General features: G+C 41.3%; 1 protein-coding gene across 1 annotated transcript in view; it reads left to right on the top strand.

Moving 5' to 3' along the window:
* uncx (UNC homeobox) overlaps positions 1 to 4558 on the top strand; it is a 74758-nt gene extending 70200 nt beyond the window's left edge. Inside the window, exon 4 of the mRNA XM_062964271.1 lies at positions 1816 to 4558. Coding sequence (XP_062820341.1) covers positions 1816 to 1951 — 136 coding nt within the window. The 3' untranslated portion in view covers positions 1952 to 4558. The remainder of the gene's footprint in view (positions 1 to 1815) is intronic.
* The last annotated feature ends 11576 nt before the right edge of the window (positions 4559 to 16134 follow it).

Here is a 16134-nt window from a genome sequence, read left to right as displayed (position 1 = left end):
CTCTATCAAAAGTAGACCTATCAAATCAACATAACCAGAAAGGAGAGCCATCAAAAGTAAACCCATAAAATCAATAGAATCAGAAAGTAGACATATTGAAAGTAGACCCATTGACTCAACAGAATCAGAAAGGAGATCCATCAAAAGTGGACACATCAAATCAATAGAATCAGAAGGTAGACATATTGAAAGTAGACCTATCAAATCAACAGAATCAGAAAGGAGACCTATCAAAAGTGGACACATCAAATCAATAGAATCAGAAGGTAGACATATTGAAAGTAGACCCATCAACTCAACAGAATCATAAAGGAGATCCATCAAAAGTGGACACATCAAATCAATAGAATCAGAAGGTAGATCTATCGAAAGTAGACCCATTGACTCAACAGAATCAGAAAGGAGACCTATCAAAAGTGGACATATCAAATCAATAGAATCAGAAGGTAGATCTATCAAAAGTAGACCCATTGACTCAACAGAATCAGAGACCCATCAAAAGTGGACGTATCAAATCAATAGAATCAGGAGGTAGATCTATCAAAAGTAGACCCATTGACTCAACAGAATCAGAAAGGAGACCCATCAAAAGTGGACATATCAAATCAATAGAATCAGGAGGTAGATCTATCAAAAGTAGACCCATTGACTCGACAGAATCAGAAAGGAGATCCATCAAAAGTAGACCTATCGAATCAATAGAATCAGAAAGTAGACCCATCAAAAGTAGACCTATCAAATCAACAGAATTAGATAGGAGACCTATCAAAAGTGGACACATCAAATCAACAGAATCAGAAAGGAGATCCATCAAAAGTGGACACATCAAATCAATAGAATCAGAAAGTAGACCCATCAAAAGTGGACACATCGAATCAATGGAATCAGAAAGTAGACTTATCGAAAGTGGACACATCAAATCAGTAGAATCAGAAGGCAGACATATTGAAAGTAGACCCACTGACTCAACAGAATCAGAAAGGAGTCTCGACAAAAGTAAATCCATCACATCCAAAGTAGACCCATTGAAGCTGACCCATCAGCTTCAAAGTAAACCCATAAAATAAACAGAATCAGAAAATAGACCCATCAAGACTGGCCTATATCCTGTTTAAGGATGTAAATAAATCCTGTTGATTTGATGGACCTACTTTTATTAGGATGTACAATATACCTGAGCCCTAGATTCTGCTTAAGAAAACTCCAATTGGTTTCCGGTCCCAAACTTTAGCTTTGTTTTCAGGAATGTAACCACATCCATTTGTCAAATGTTAATATTCCCTGGATGTCCAGAGGACATACCTTGAAAGTTATGTTTATAATGATAGTGTTAGTGGCGATGGTGATGAGGTGTGTATGTGCAAGAAAAATAGAGGAAACAATGTTCTCATTCCTCATTTCCGCTTGGCTACAGAATTACCGATCAACTGTAATTTGAAATACAATTATAAAAATGCGAGGACGGCGAATACCAACGAAGTCAAATAGCGTCAAGCTGTCCGTGGAAGCCGCCGGCTTACAGTTTAGTATCGTTTAAGGGGATTGTTCCGAGCCTTTTGTAGTAGATTAAAGGCAGATATTTTGTTTGTTACAATCAAACCCACCGTTTCGGTTTTATAAATTTTTAAAATATTAATTATCATCGGCAAAGTACACGGAGGTGAATGCATTAACTGCTTTCCTGCTTAGGTGGCAACTATTTGGTGTTTGGCATTAGATTAGCCCGGGCCAGGTTGGGAATTTTAATCCAGCTTGCTAAGTTATTAAATTTTCTTTATTTACCGACAGATCTTACTTTCATTAACATTGTAACAGGTGCTCATTAAGAATTTATCATGGGCAAGGAAGAGAGAGGAAGAAAGAAAGAAAGAAAGAGGAAGCGAGGAAGATGGAGACCAAATTCTTCACTTCGTGCCTTTTAATTTCCACCGCAGGGCATTCGGAAGGTTAAAAAGAACGGAAAATGACATATATTTTGGAGGAGAAGGAAGGGAAAGACAAGAAGGGAAATCCTGCACCAGAATCCTGCATTATTATTATTATTAAAAACAAATTACCGTATATACTTGAGTATAAGCCGACCCGAATATAAGCCGAGGCCTGAATATATTGCACAAGATTTCCCTAGCCTAAAATGATACATTTTAATATATTGGTTTTATGGTTCCCGTCCCCTTGATCTGGTCATGTAAGTGTGATTTATTGTTATAATTGTATTATTTTACTTTGTTTAATAATGTGTATTATGTTGTTATGTAATGTTTGTGTTGCTTTTATGACTGTAAACCGCCCTGAGTCCCATCCGGGAGATAGGGCGGTATATAAATAAAGTTTTATTATTATTATTATTATTATTATTATTATTATTATTATTATTATTATTAATTTTACCACAAAAACCTGGGAAAACATTGACTCCAGTATAAGCCAAGATACCAATAAAATTACCGTATATACTTGAGTATAAGCCGACCCGAATATAAGCCGAGGCACCTAATTTTACCACCAAAAAAACTGGGAAAACATTGACTCCAGTATAAGCCAAGATACCAATAAAATTACCATATATACTTGAGTATAAGCCGACCCGAATATAAGCCGAGGCACCTAATTTTACCACCAAAAAAAACTGGGAAAACATTGACTCCAGTATAAGCCGAGGGTGGGAAATTTCAGAAATAAAAATAGATACCAATAAAATTACATTAATTGAGGCATCGGTAGGTTAAATGCTTTTGAATATTTACACAAAGCTCAAATTTAAGATAAGACTGTCCAACTCTGATCAAATCATTATTCTCATCGTCTTCAATGTAAATGTGTTTATGTATCCTTTTAATAATAATAGAGTGAAATAATAAATGTAATAATAATAATAGTAAATGCAGTAAAATAATAAATGTACAGTAGAGTCTCACTTATCCAACATAAACGGGCTGGTAGAACGTTGGATAAGTGAATATGTTGGATAATAAGGAGGGATTAATGAAAAGCCTATTAAACATTAAATTATATTATGATTTTACAAATTAAGCACCAAAACATCATGTTTAACAACAAATTTGACAGAAAAAGTATTTCAATATGCAGTAATGCCATGTAGTAATGACTGTATTTATAAAATTAGCACCAAAAAATCACGATATATTGAAAATATTGACTACAAAAATGCGTTGGATAATCCAGAACGTTGGATAAGCGAGACTCTACTGTACCAATAAAATTACATTAATTGAGGCATTGGTAGGTTAAATGTTTTTGAATATTTACATAAAGCTCAAATTTAAGATAAGACTGTCCAACTCTGATCAATTCTCATCTTCTTCAATGTAAATGTGCTTGTGTATCCTTATAATAATAATAGAGTGAAATAATAAATGTAATAATAATAATAACAATAAATGCAGTAAAGTAATAAATGTAATAATAGAGTAAAATAATAAATGTATTAATCATAATAAAAATAGAGTAAAATCAATGTAAAAGTAACAACAATCATAGAGTAAAATAATAAATGTAATAATAATAATTAATAGAGTAAAATAATAAATGTAACAATACCAATAATACCAATACCAATAATAATAGAGAAATAGAGCAGCAACCAATAATAATAGAGAAAAATAATAAATATACCATATATACCTGAATATAAGACTTGGCTTTGTGAGCAAGCTTTTGATGAATGAATTCTGTTGGCTTCGACTCGGTCCGGATTATGGTTCATGTCCAAGGTTTTGCGGACGAATGGTGCAAGTGTAATATTCTATTGTTTTAAATGTATTTATTGTATTTTGTTAAATTATCCAATTGTTTTAATTGCTTATGTTTTATCTTTTTGTATTGTATATTGGCATTGAATTTTTGACAGACCATGAGCCACCCTGAATCCCTTCGGGTGAGAAGGGCGGGATAGAAATGAGGGAAATAAATAAAAAAAATATAAGCCGACCTGAATATAAGTTCACCAGGACCCTCACCCGAGTATAAGCCGAGGAGGTTTTTTTCAGTCCTAAAAAAGGGCTGTAAAACCAGGCTTATACTCGAGTATATACAATAATTTGTGAATATGTGAGACAATAAGGTCCTTGGGACAATCCTTTTGTCCTTGTTGGCTTATCTAGTTGCAGAACCTTCAAAAGACGGACCATATTTGAGTTCTTCTGGACCACTGGTGGTCCATAGACCACAGGTTGGGAACCACTGTCCTACTGCCATGGAATGAAAGCCGTTGAGAACTTTGTTGGAGTATGGTTGTATTTGTATGAAATGTAAATCAAGTGTTTACTGCTGATGAGCTAGAGTGTGTTTTTTCAGTAATGAAATAGTTAACAGCAGGCTAGTTTTGACTGACAGCCTGTCGTGATTACTGTGACCTATGAGGCTTTGATTTCCGGCCTTTGAGGGTTGGAACTTCCTCCGGACTGAGGAATGTTGTTATCTTATCTGTGGTGTTTGGCTTGAGCATTCTCTGAAGATGGACTATGAATGCTATGCTCTGAAGCCGAGAATTGCAAACTGTAAATAGACATGTAAATAAAGTTAAACAACAGTTGGACTTTGTCTGCTGGAGTGTTTGTTTGACCAGTGCTGTTTCTCAGCATGGGAATACAGTCTGGAGAAGGAGGTGAGACCGGGATGATGAATTTTGGAATCCACTCCGCCTCCCATCATCCCCTGACAAACTTTTCATGAAGACGTTGTTGTTGTTTGTCAACTTGGGTTGACTCCATAATGAAGAGTCCTTCAAGAACTCTAACCATGAATGGTCCTGTGTATATATGTCCTCAAGTCATCTGTTGACTTATGGAGACCCCATGAATTTCACCTATGAGTATGTCTCCTAGATGAGGACTTTTCAGATATGTTTTTACTGGTTTCTTCTCCTGAAATAGTGCCCACAACACCTGAGATACATCTGTGGTATCCTTCCAAGTAGTAACCAGGGTTGATACAGCTTAGCTTCCAACATCAGACAGGATCTGATGCTTTGAGGGTATTAAACCAGTTAAGCCTCTGGTTTAATACTCTTGCAATGGAAGGACTTTTTGTACTGTAGTGTGACCTTCGTCTTTTCCTACTGATTCCCACTTTATGAGAGCTACAATTTCTCAACTTCCTCACCAATCCCAACACAATTCGAGGCACCAAAGCAGAAGGAAGCGTCTCCATTCCTCCACTCCTTTCTCACTTCTTTACATTCTTAAGCAAAGAATAATAGAATTTTAATATCATCGGTAATCACACTACAAACTCCAGTTCAAAATTCCCGAGCATCGCTTCGGAGCGACTGAATAGCTCAGGATCTAATTAGCATAATCGTTTACTAAGTCCCTCCGAGCCCCATTTTAGAAGCTTTTTATTTTCTATAAACAGTTTTTGTTGCATACGTTGTGTATATATATGTGGAAATGAAGGACATTGGGGTACATTTCTAAAGCAGTCCTCTTCGGCGTGATCGATATCAAATTGAATTGGTTGCAGCTGGTGGCTCCCGTGAACAACCAGTTCTGGCTTTTGGTCTGAACTTTAAAGGGTTGACTCTATTGGGAAAACAATTTGAGGTCCTGAAAGCAACTCCTCGCATTTATAGGAGCTCTCCGTGGTCCTGAACTGGAATTAAAGGAACTCTCAGTGGCCCTGAACTGGAATTAAGGGAGCTCTCCATGGTCCTGAACTGGAATTCAAAGGAGCTCTCCGTGGTCCTGAACTGGAATTAAAAGGGCTATCCGTGGTGCTGAACTGGAATTAAAGGAGCTCTCCATGGTGCTGAACTGGAATCAAAGGAGCTCTCGTGGTCCCGAACTGGAATTAAAGGAGCTCTCAGTGGTCTCGAACTGGAATTAAAGGAGCTCTCCGTGACCCTGAACTGGAATTAAAGGAGCTCTCCGTGGTCCCAAACTGGAATTAAAGGAGATCTCCATGGTCCCGAACTGGAATCAAAGGAGCTCTCCGTGGTCCTGAACTGGAATCAAAGGAGCTTTCCGTGGTCCCAAACTGGAATTAAAGTAGCTCTCTGTGGTCCTGAGCTGGAATTAAGGGATCTCTCCGTGGTCCCAAACTGGAATTAAAGGAGTTCTCCATGGTCCCGAACTGGAATTAAAGGAGATCTCCATGGTCCTGAACGGGAATTAAAGGAGCTCTCCATGGTTCCAAACTGGAATTAAGGAGCTCTCCATGGGCCAAACTTGAATTAAATGAGCTCTCTGTAGTCCCGAACTGGAATGAAAAGAGCTCTCCGTGGTCCCGAACTGGAATTAAAGGAGCTCTCCATGGTCCCGAGTTGGAACTAAAGGAGCTCTCCGTGGTCCTGAACTGGAATTAAAGGAGCTCTCTGTGGTCCCGAACTGGAATTAAAGGAGCTCTCCAAATTCTGAACCTAGTTGGAGTTCTACATGGCAACACACAGTAGGACCAGTAGCTGGAGTACTATAGTGACATGGGTAATTTTCATAGCCTTGCCTTCTACGCAGATGACTGGCTTTTGACCATCTTGCTAGGTACACAAGCTTCTGGTCCAACCTTTTCTCCAGCAATAGAATCAATGGCCTCTTCTTCCAACATTGCCCGAATCTCGTGTCTCCTCAATTTGTTCAAGCCACCTTGATCCATCTTTGCCATTCATCTCCTTCTATCCCGATGAGCTGGAGTGCTTCCTTGACCCATTTAAAGCCTTTGTGTATAGCCTTCTTTTCGGAAATCTATCAGCCTGAGCCATCAGCTTTGGCTATGATTGGTGTGATAAATTAACTAAAGCTTTTAATCACAGATTGAAATGAAGCATCTCTATTAATCAGATGAGCCACCAGCCTTGTGGAAAAGGATGGTATTTTTTAAAATCTTCCCTGAAAGGCATGAATAGAGCTCACATTTAAGAACAACCAACCTTCTCCCCAAATTCGGATGATGGAATCACAGAGTTGGAGAGGACCGTGGGCTATCAAGTCCATCCACCTATTTCTGATGATCAGAACCTTCTGAAAGGTAGGACTTCTAGGAACTGTAGCTCCAAATAGTAACTTTCCCAAGATTTCTGGAGAGCTATGGCCAGTATTGATGATTCAATGGAGTTTTATGAGTAGAAAATGGAGACTTCTGCTACTCATAGCATATTTCGGCTAACCTGGAAAGTAACTCAAAACCTCTCCAAACTCGCCATCTTATTAGGATGGTCCTGATGGTTTAATAATAATAATAATAATAATAATAAGTAATTATTATTACATATTATTATTATGGCAGAATATGTAAAGCAAAGTGAAGAACCTGCTTTGATTGAAGTCAAAAATCAGAAACTCCTCAAAGCACAGCAGACAAAAAATCAGTACAAGAAAACCGCACTACAAACTAGAGCTGACAGCTGGCCCAACAAAACATTGCATGGAAAGTTCCTTGACAAAATTGAAGGAAAAGCTGATAAGGAGAAGACCTGGCTCTGGCTCACGAATGGGACCCTGAAGAAGGAGACAGAAGGCCTGATCCTTGCAGCCCAGGAACAAGCTATCAGGACAAAGGCAATTCAGGCCAAGATTGAAAAATCAGCTGATGACCCAAAATGCAGACTGTGCAAGGAAACTGACGAAACCATTGATCATATCCTCAGCTGCTGTAAGAAAATTGCACAGACAGACTACAAACAGAAGCACAACTATGTGGCCGAAATGATTCATTGCAACTTATGTCTCAAGTACCACCTCCCAGCAGTAAAGAACTGGTGGGATCACAAACCTGCAAAAGTATTGGAAAATGAGCACGCAAAGATACTGTGGGACTTCCGAATCCAGACTGACAAAGTTCTGGAGCACAACACACCAGGCATCACAGTTGTGGAAAAGAAAAAGGTTTGGATCATTGATGTTGCCATCCCAGGTGACAGTCGCATTGACGAAAAACAACAGGAAAAACTCAGCCGCTCTCAGGAACTCAAGATTGAACTGCAAAGACTCTGGCAGAAACCAGTGCAGGTGGTCCCAGTGGTGATGGGCACACTGGGTGCCGTGCCAAAAGATCTCAGCCGACATTTGGAAACAATAGACATTGACAAAATTACAATCTGCCAATTGCAAAAGGCCACCCTACTGGGATCTGCGCGCATCATCCGAAAATACATCATACAGTCCTAAACGCTTGGGAAGTGTTCGACTTGTGATTTTGTGATATGAAATCCAGCATATCTATCTTGTTTTCTGTGTCATACAATAATAATAATAATAATAATAATAATAATAATAATAATAATAATAATAATAATAATAATATATTTATATGCTGCTGCCATCTCCCAGAGGGACTCGGGACGGCTCACAGAACACTCAAGGTGTGACATACAAAATACAACAAGTGCAAAACAAAACATAAACAGTAATCGGTAATCGCTGGTATCGGCTGTTAGGAATTGTGGGATTTGAAGTCCAAAACACCTGGAGGGCCCAAGTTTGCTCATGCCTGGTCTATTGGCTTCCGGTTCTATGTTTGCCTTAGGTGGCTTCCATATTAGAGAGGCATTGAAGGTTAGCAGAGACTTTAAGAGAGCTATCCCAGGTGCTGAAACTATTTTGGAGGAACAGTGTTTCTCACCTTGGAGATACAGTAGAGTCTCACTTATCCAAGCTAAACGGGCCAGCAGAAGCTTGGATAAGTGAATATCTTGGATAATAAGGAGGAATTAAGGAAAAGTCTATTAAACATCAAATTAGGTTATGATTTTACAAATTAAGCACCAAAACATCATGTTATACAACAAATTTGACAGAAAAAGTAGTTCAATACGCAGTAATGTTATGTTGTAATTAGTACTGTATTTACGAATTTAGCACCAAAATATCATGATATATTGAAAACATTGACTACAAAAATGGCTTGGATAATCCAGAAGCTTGGATAAGCGAGGCTTGGATAAGTGAGACTCTGCTGTACATGGTGGTGCAATGGGTTAACTCCTTGTGCCGGCTGAATTGCTGACCTGAAGGTTGGGTTGCTGACCTGAAGGTTTCCGTTTCAAATCCGCGAGACAGGTTGAGCTCCCATCTGTTAGCTCTAGCTTGTGGCAACATGAGAGAAGGCACCTATCAGGATGGTAACACATCCGGGCAATGTCCCCTGGGCAACGTCTCTGTAGACGTCCAATTCTCTCACACTAGAAACGACTTGCAGTATGTTCTCAAGTTGCTTCTGACGTGATAAAACAAACCTTGGCTTTTTGGGGTCTGATTAAAAACTGAACTGCTTAGAGAATGGGTGTCATCTGTCTTCAAGATCCCATAGACCTCCTTAACAGGTTGTCACTATGGCTGTGGCACATGCAAGCGGAAGAAAAATAAACTGATTGATTAATTTGTTAAACAGGAGGCAGTTGATTGACTCAAAGATCTTTAATTGGGGAAGGAGAAGTCTCCTGTTTTGCTGTCTGTATTTACTTCTGCCTTGTGCCCTTTCAATCCCAAGCTTTGCTTTCTTTCTTCTTTCCTATATTGTACCGGCACCTTGTACACCATTAAAGGCCTTAACACATATACGAAATGACAATGATCCGATTTGATAACACGACGGCTGAGGAGTTAATGTGCCAGCTTGTAAGCAGACTCGAGCATTATTCTTCTTGTTCCCCCCTTTCCCTTTTTTCCTTCAAAAAAGGGGGAAAGAATAGAAAATCTTTTTAGAGCGTGGCTTTTAATATTCATGCTTCGGCTGACAGTTTGTCTTCCCTTGTTACTGAGCCCCGGTGTCTGTGTGTTTCTTCCTCTTTTTTTTCCTCCCATTGTGTCTCTGGACAGAGCGTTTATTCCGAGACGCCAAAGCTCGCGAGCGATTGTCCTCTGTAATTTGAGGCATTCCACAGGCGGAACATCAAAGATATCCCCGCACCGTGCTCTGTCTCTCAAGACCGATTCCCACTTTGGAAGTTTTCCTAAATTAAAAGGGATTTAGCTCGGCTTTGGCAAATCCGTGCTACAAAACATACAGAGGGCAGGCTGGCGAGTCCCCCTTGGCCTGGCGGTCCAAGGCTGATGCAAGGCAGTGCAAACACGGAAGGAGAAGCAGAATTGGGTTGACTAAAGATGCTTACTTATTTTTTCAAACAGAAGATTCTAGTCTTGGTATTAGGGTTGAAAGGATGTGAAATAGTACACGTGAATACCTATCAGAACACATCTCCTGCTCTCAGCCCCACCTCATTTGGGGAGGCCCTGTTCTTAGTCCCACATCCTTTGCGGAGGCCCTCCTCTTGGTCCCACATCCTTGGGGAGGCCCTGCTCTCGGTCCCACCTCCTTTGCAGAGGCCCTGCTCTTGGTCCCACATCCTTGGGGAGGCCCTGCTCTAGATCCCACCTCCTTTGCGGAGGCCCTGCTCTCGGTCCCACCTCCTTTGTGGAGGCCCTGCTCTCGGTCCCACCTCCTTTGCGGAGGCCCTGCTCTCAGTCCCACCTCCTTTGTGGAGGCCCTGTTCTCGGTCCCACCTCCTTTGCGGAGGCCCTGCTCTTGGTCCCACCTCCTTTGCGGAGGCCCTGCTTTCAGTCCCACCTCCTTTGCGGAGGCCCTGCTCTCGGTCCCACCTCCTTTGCGGAGGCCCTGTTCTCGGTCCCACCTCCTTTGCGGAGGCCCTGTTCTCGGTCCCACCTCCTTTGTGGAGGCCCTGCTCTCAGTCCCACATCCTTTGCGGGGCCCCTGCACTCGATCCTACATCCTTTGCGGAGGCCCTGCTCTCGGTCCCACATCCTTTGCGGAGGCCCTGCTCTCAGTCCCACATCCTTTGGGGAGGCCCTGTTCTCAGTCCCACATCCTTTGTGGAGGCCCTGCTCTCAGTCCCACATCCTTTGGGGAGGCCCTGCTCTCGGTCCCACATCATTTGCGGTGGCCCTGCTCTCGGTCCCACTGTTGTGGCTCAGCCGTCATGGCCCAGGTTAGATCGAGAGATGGAGTCAGAAACGGATGAGACGGTGGAATTCAAAGACATTCCTGCTCTATGGCCTTGCAGGTGCCCGATATTTTGGATCCGCTAATGAGCAAACATTCTGAATTCTCTCCAGCGTTAACCACACCAGATGGTACAGACTTGGGGGGAGAATGGAAGTTTTAATCGGAGAGATTTTGTTACCAAATATAGAAGTAGAAAACAAGGACTGAGAAGAAGCCAAAGACTCGCTCTCAAACTAGATAATGATCAGTTTTTCCCATGAGAACTTTTAGGGGTCCTATACTCCCTAATTCTTACAGACTTGGGATTCTGTTAAAAGTACTCCGCACTGTATTTTCATTGCGGTGTCAACTTTGCCTTTCCTCGGAAGGGGTTCCAGTTTCCAGCTCCTTGCCTTGCCTTTTGAATCCATGCCTAGTTCCCAGTTCTGGGAGAGCTGCGCCGAGCCGTGACTCCCGATTAGACCTTGCCTTGCTACCACATCTTCCTTGTTCCTGAATCGAGTTTAACGTTAAAAGTACTCCACACTGTACTCCACACTGAATGTTTTTATGTTGAATGTTTTTTATATTGTGGAATGATATTTTAAATTGTAAGTCGCTCGGAGCACTCTGGTGGAGAGCGACTAATTAAGAAATAAAGTGAAGTGAAGTGAAGTGAAGTGAACTTTGCCTTTCCTCGGAAGAGGTTCCAGTTTCCAGCTCCTTGCCTTGCCTTTAGAATCCGTGCCTAATTCCCAGTTCCAGGAGAGCCGTGCCGAGCCGCAACTCCCGAGTAGACCTTGCCTTGCTACCACGTCTTCCTTGTTCCTGAATTGGGTTTAACGTTAAAAGTACTCTGCACTGTATTTTCATTGCGGTGTCAACTTTGCCTTTCCTCGGAAGAGGTTCCAGTTTCCAGCTCCTTGCCTTGCCTTTTGAATCCGTGCCTAGTTCCCAGTTCCAGGAGTGCTGCGCCGAGCCATGACTCCCAAGTAGACCTTGCCTTGCTACCACGTCTTCCTTGTTCCTGAATCGAGTTTAACATTAAAAGTATTCCACACTGTATTTTCATTGTGGTGTCTATACGGTAATGTAATTTTATTGGTATCTGTTTTTATTTCTGAAATTTACCACCCTCGGCTTATACTGGAGTCAATGTTTTCCCAGTTTTTTTGTGGTAAAATTAGGTGCCTCGGCTTATATTCAGGTCGGCTTATTTGGGTCGGTAATTGTATGGTTGGAGGTCACCACAAAACTGGATTAAGGGGTCGCGGCATCAGGAAGGTTGAGAACTACTGTCCTAGACCTTCCCAGAATCCCAACTGCTGTACCATACTGCCTTTCTAATTCCACCACCCACTTCTCAATTACAGTGAAATAAAAAAGGGAAAAAATACAGGGAAATGTATTTTTGGCGCTGAACATGTGGTCTAGCATATGCGCTTGGAAGCCAAATAGGCTCTGAAATCATCTTTGGAGCAGAACGCAACCGGGAGGCGTCCCTGCGTTTTTATGAAACTCTGCCGCTGTTCTTTTCAACTACTCTTCAACATCTGGTGAACTGTCAAGGCCTTGCTTAAATATTTAAACAAACAAGTAAAATATTTTTACGGATGTTCTTTGAGGGCAGTAAAAAATATATATCTAAGCTGCAATCACTTAGGGCTTATTCAGGAAACACTTCCAACAGGGGAAGAAAAAACAACCACAGGAAAACCCACCGTACTGTTTGGTTTTAATCTAGGCCTTTGAAGAGCTCTCCAAAGTGTTGTATAAGAATTCCAGCTCATCTCCTATATTGTCTTCTATAGGTGCATCTGCAAACATGGGCTCTCTAGGTGTTTTGGACTTCAACTCCCACCATTCTTAACAGACTCAGGTCCCTTCTCCCTCCCCTCATCCACTTAAGCCGCTCTTCATAGGGATTAATGGTCTCAGAACTCCCATGACCAACAGAAAATACTAGAAGGATTTGGTGGGCATTGAGCTTGAGTTTTGGAGTTGTAGTTCACCTACATTCAGACTCAAACAATGATGGATCTGGACCAAACTTGGCATGAATACTCAATATGCCCAAATGTGAACACTTGTGGAGTTTGGGGAAAATAAATCTTGACATTTGGGAGTTGTAGTTGCTGGGATTTATAGTTCACTTACAATCAAAGAGCATTCTGAACTCCACCGATGATGGAATTGAACCAATCTTGACACACAGAACTCCCATGACCAACAGAAAATACTGGAAGGGTTTGGTGGACATTGACCTTGAGTTTTGGAGTTGTAGTTCACCTACCTCCAGAGAGCACTGTGAACCCAAACAATGACGGATCTGGACCAAACTTGGCACGAATACTCAATATGCCCTATATTTCTATATATTCTATATATTTATTGTGCTTAACGATGCAGGATTTTTGCGTTCGTTTTCATTGCATTTTGCCCCAGAGAAAGGGCATGATCCTTAAGTCAAACGTAGCAAGGCATGAATGGATGTTCCTCTGCATTTTCCGACATCCGACATCCGCCTGCTCATTTTGGCACGTCTGCAAATATCGACGCAGTTTTTGTAAATAAACAGATGGTCACAATGAGCATTCAGGTTTCCTCTCCTCTCGAAAGAATCGCACATTGCACCGACTCCCACGAAGCTCCTACTTCTTGTAACATTTGGCGGAAGGCTTTTGAAACACCTTTGGCTGGGTTCCTTTTGGTCCGCGAGGGCTGTAAACTCCGGCTTGTAAAATCCAGGATGCAACCCAATGAGCTCAGTCCATCTCAAGGTTGGCGATGAAACATCTGCGGTGGGTTAGATCGCGGAAAGATCACATGTTGGGTATCTGCAGAAAAAGGTTTGCGGCTTCCTTCGGGGCAATGGGCAACACATCTGCTCCAGATGTTTCACTCGCCGGCTGCACACTGTACAAGGAGATGGGAAGTTTCCACCTTCCCCTTTTCTGCCAAGGAAAGAAGCTTAACAGATGGAACGCTCTATGTGCCTCCGCTCAAAAGGAAAGCCGAGAACACGTTCTGAACCCACTCCAGATATAAAGCCCAAATATACGGCTGTATAACTGGATTTCACAGCCGTACCTTGTTATCCTTGCCTTATGAAGCCCAGGAGGAAGGGGAAAATAAACCTATCCATACATCATTTTTTTCTTGATGAACTCCAGAATACAAGAGGAAACGGCTTTATAACAAATCTGATTATGGGTCCATCAAACTCAGTATTGTCAAAGGCTTTTATGGCCGGAATCACTGTGAGTTTTCCGGGCTGTATGGCCATGTTGGGTTGAGCTTAGGTCAGAAATGTCTGGAAGGACGTAACAACATTTAAAAGCAAATTATAAACAACTAGCTGTGCCCGGCCACGCGTTGCTGTGGCGAAGTCTGGTGGTCTGGGAAATAAAGTATTGAGGAATTGGTGGTAGTTAAGGTCAAGGGTAAAGGTTTTCCCCTGACGTTAAGTCCAATCGTGTCTGACTCTGGAGGTTGGTGCTCATCTCCATTTCTAAGCCGAAGAGCCAGCGTTGTCCGTAGACTCCTCCAAGGTCATGTGGGATGACTGCATGGAGCGGCGTTACCTTCCCACCGGAGCAGTACCTATTGATGCACTCACATTTGCATGTTTTCTAACTTCTGGGTTGGCAGAAGCTGGGGCTAACAGAGGGGGCTCTCTCCGCTCCCCCAATTCAAACCTGTGGCCTTTCGGTCCAGAAGTTCAGCAGCTCAGCGCTTTAACACGCTGCGCCATCAGGGGATAATATTTCCTAAAGGTTGTGAATATACAATATTTCTGATTGGTTTTTTTTTGTTTGTTGGAGGCAAGTATGAATGCTGCAATTAGGAAAAATGATTAGGATGTAATGGCCTTGCAGCTTTAAAGCATGGCTGTTTCCTCCCTGAGTGAATTTTTTGTTGGGAGGTGTTAGCTGGCCCTGATTGTTTCCTGTCTGGAATTCCCTTGTTTTCAGAGTGGTGTTGTTTGCGATATTTTATGTGCTTCTACTGTCTGTGGCCCTGAGAAAACAGGATTTTCCAGACTTTGATGATGGGAATACTTTGTTGGGAGGTGTTAGCTGGCCCTGATTGTTTCCTGTGTGGAATTCCCTTGTTTATTTACTGTCCTGGTTTTAGAGATTATATTGTTCTGCATTATTCTATCCCAGTAATTATTTCATATTAAAGAAGAATCTCACTTATCCAACATTCGCTTATACAATGTTCTGGATTATCCAACGCAGTCTGCCTTTTCATAATCAATGTTTTTGTAGTCAGTGTTTTAAATTCATTGTGATATTTTAGTGGTAAATTTGTAAATACAGTACAGTAGAGTCTCACTTATCCAACATAAACGGGCCGGCAGAACGTTGGATAAGCGAATATGTTGGTTAATGAGGAATTAAGGATAACCCTATTAAACATCAAATTAAGTTATGATTTTACAAATTAAGCACCAAAACATCATGTTAGACAACAAATTTGTCAGAAAAAGTAGTTCAGTACACAGTAATGCTATATAGTAATTACTGTATTTATGAATTTAGCACCAAAATATCACGATATATTGAAAGCATTGACTACAAAAATGTGTTGGATAATCCAGAACGTTGGATAAGTGAGACTCTACTGTAAATACTACATAGCATTACTGCGCATGGAACTACTTTTTCTGTCAAATTTATTGTATAATATGATGTTTTGGTGCTTAATTTGTATAACGATTACCTAATTTGATGTTTAATTGGCTTTTCCTGAATCCCTTCTTATTATCCAACATATTCACTTATCCTGCCGGCCTGTTTACGTTGGATAAGTGAGACTCTACTGTATATTTCTAATCTTATATTATCTGCTCAGAACTGGATTATATGAGGCCCCTTCTACACAGCTGTATAAAATGCACACTGAGATGGATTATATGGTAGTGCGGAGTCAAGATAATCCAGTGCAAAGCAGATAATATAAGATTATAAATGGGTTATATAGCTGTGTGGAAGGGCCTTGAGTCTACACTGCCATATAATCCAGTGCAAATTAGATAATCTGTGGAAGAAGCCTAAGTGAGGCCTAAATCTGCCTGTCCCCTAACTGAAACCTGGCTGTCCCTTGGTTGCTAGGCAACCAAGTGGGCAGAGATTAGCCCTCTAAACTGGCACCAATTGGATAAAAACAATTATTGCTCTCTCTCTAATTAGGACTTTATTTTTCTTTTCTTTTTGTTGTATCAACCTTGAG

Source organism: Anolis carolinensis, unplaced genomic scaffold, assembly GCF_035594765.1.
Source record: "Anolis carolinensis isolate JA03-04 unplaced genomic scaffold, rAnoCar3.1.pri scaffold_13, whole genome shotgun sequence".
Lineage (NCBI taxonomy): Eukaryota > Metazoa > Chordata > Lepidosauria > Squamata > Dactyloidae > Anolis > Anolis carolinensis.
Note: the sequence above shows the minus strand (reverse complement) of the source record. Positions and strands in the feature narration are given on the sequence as shown.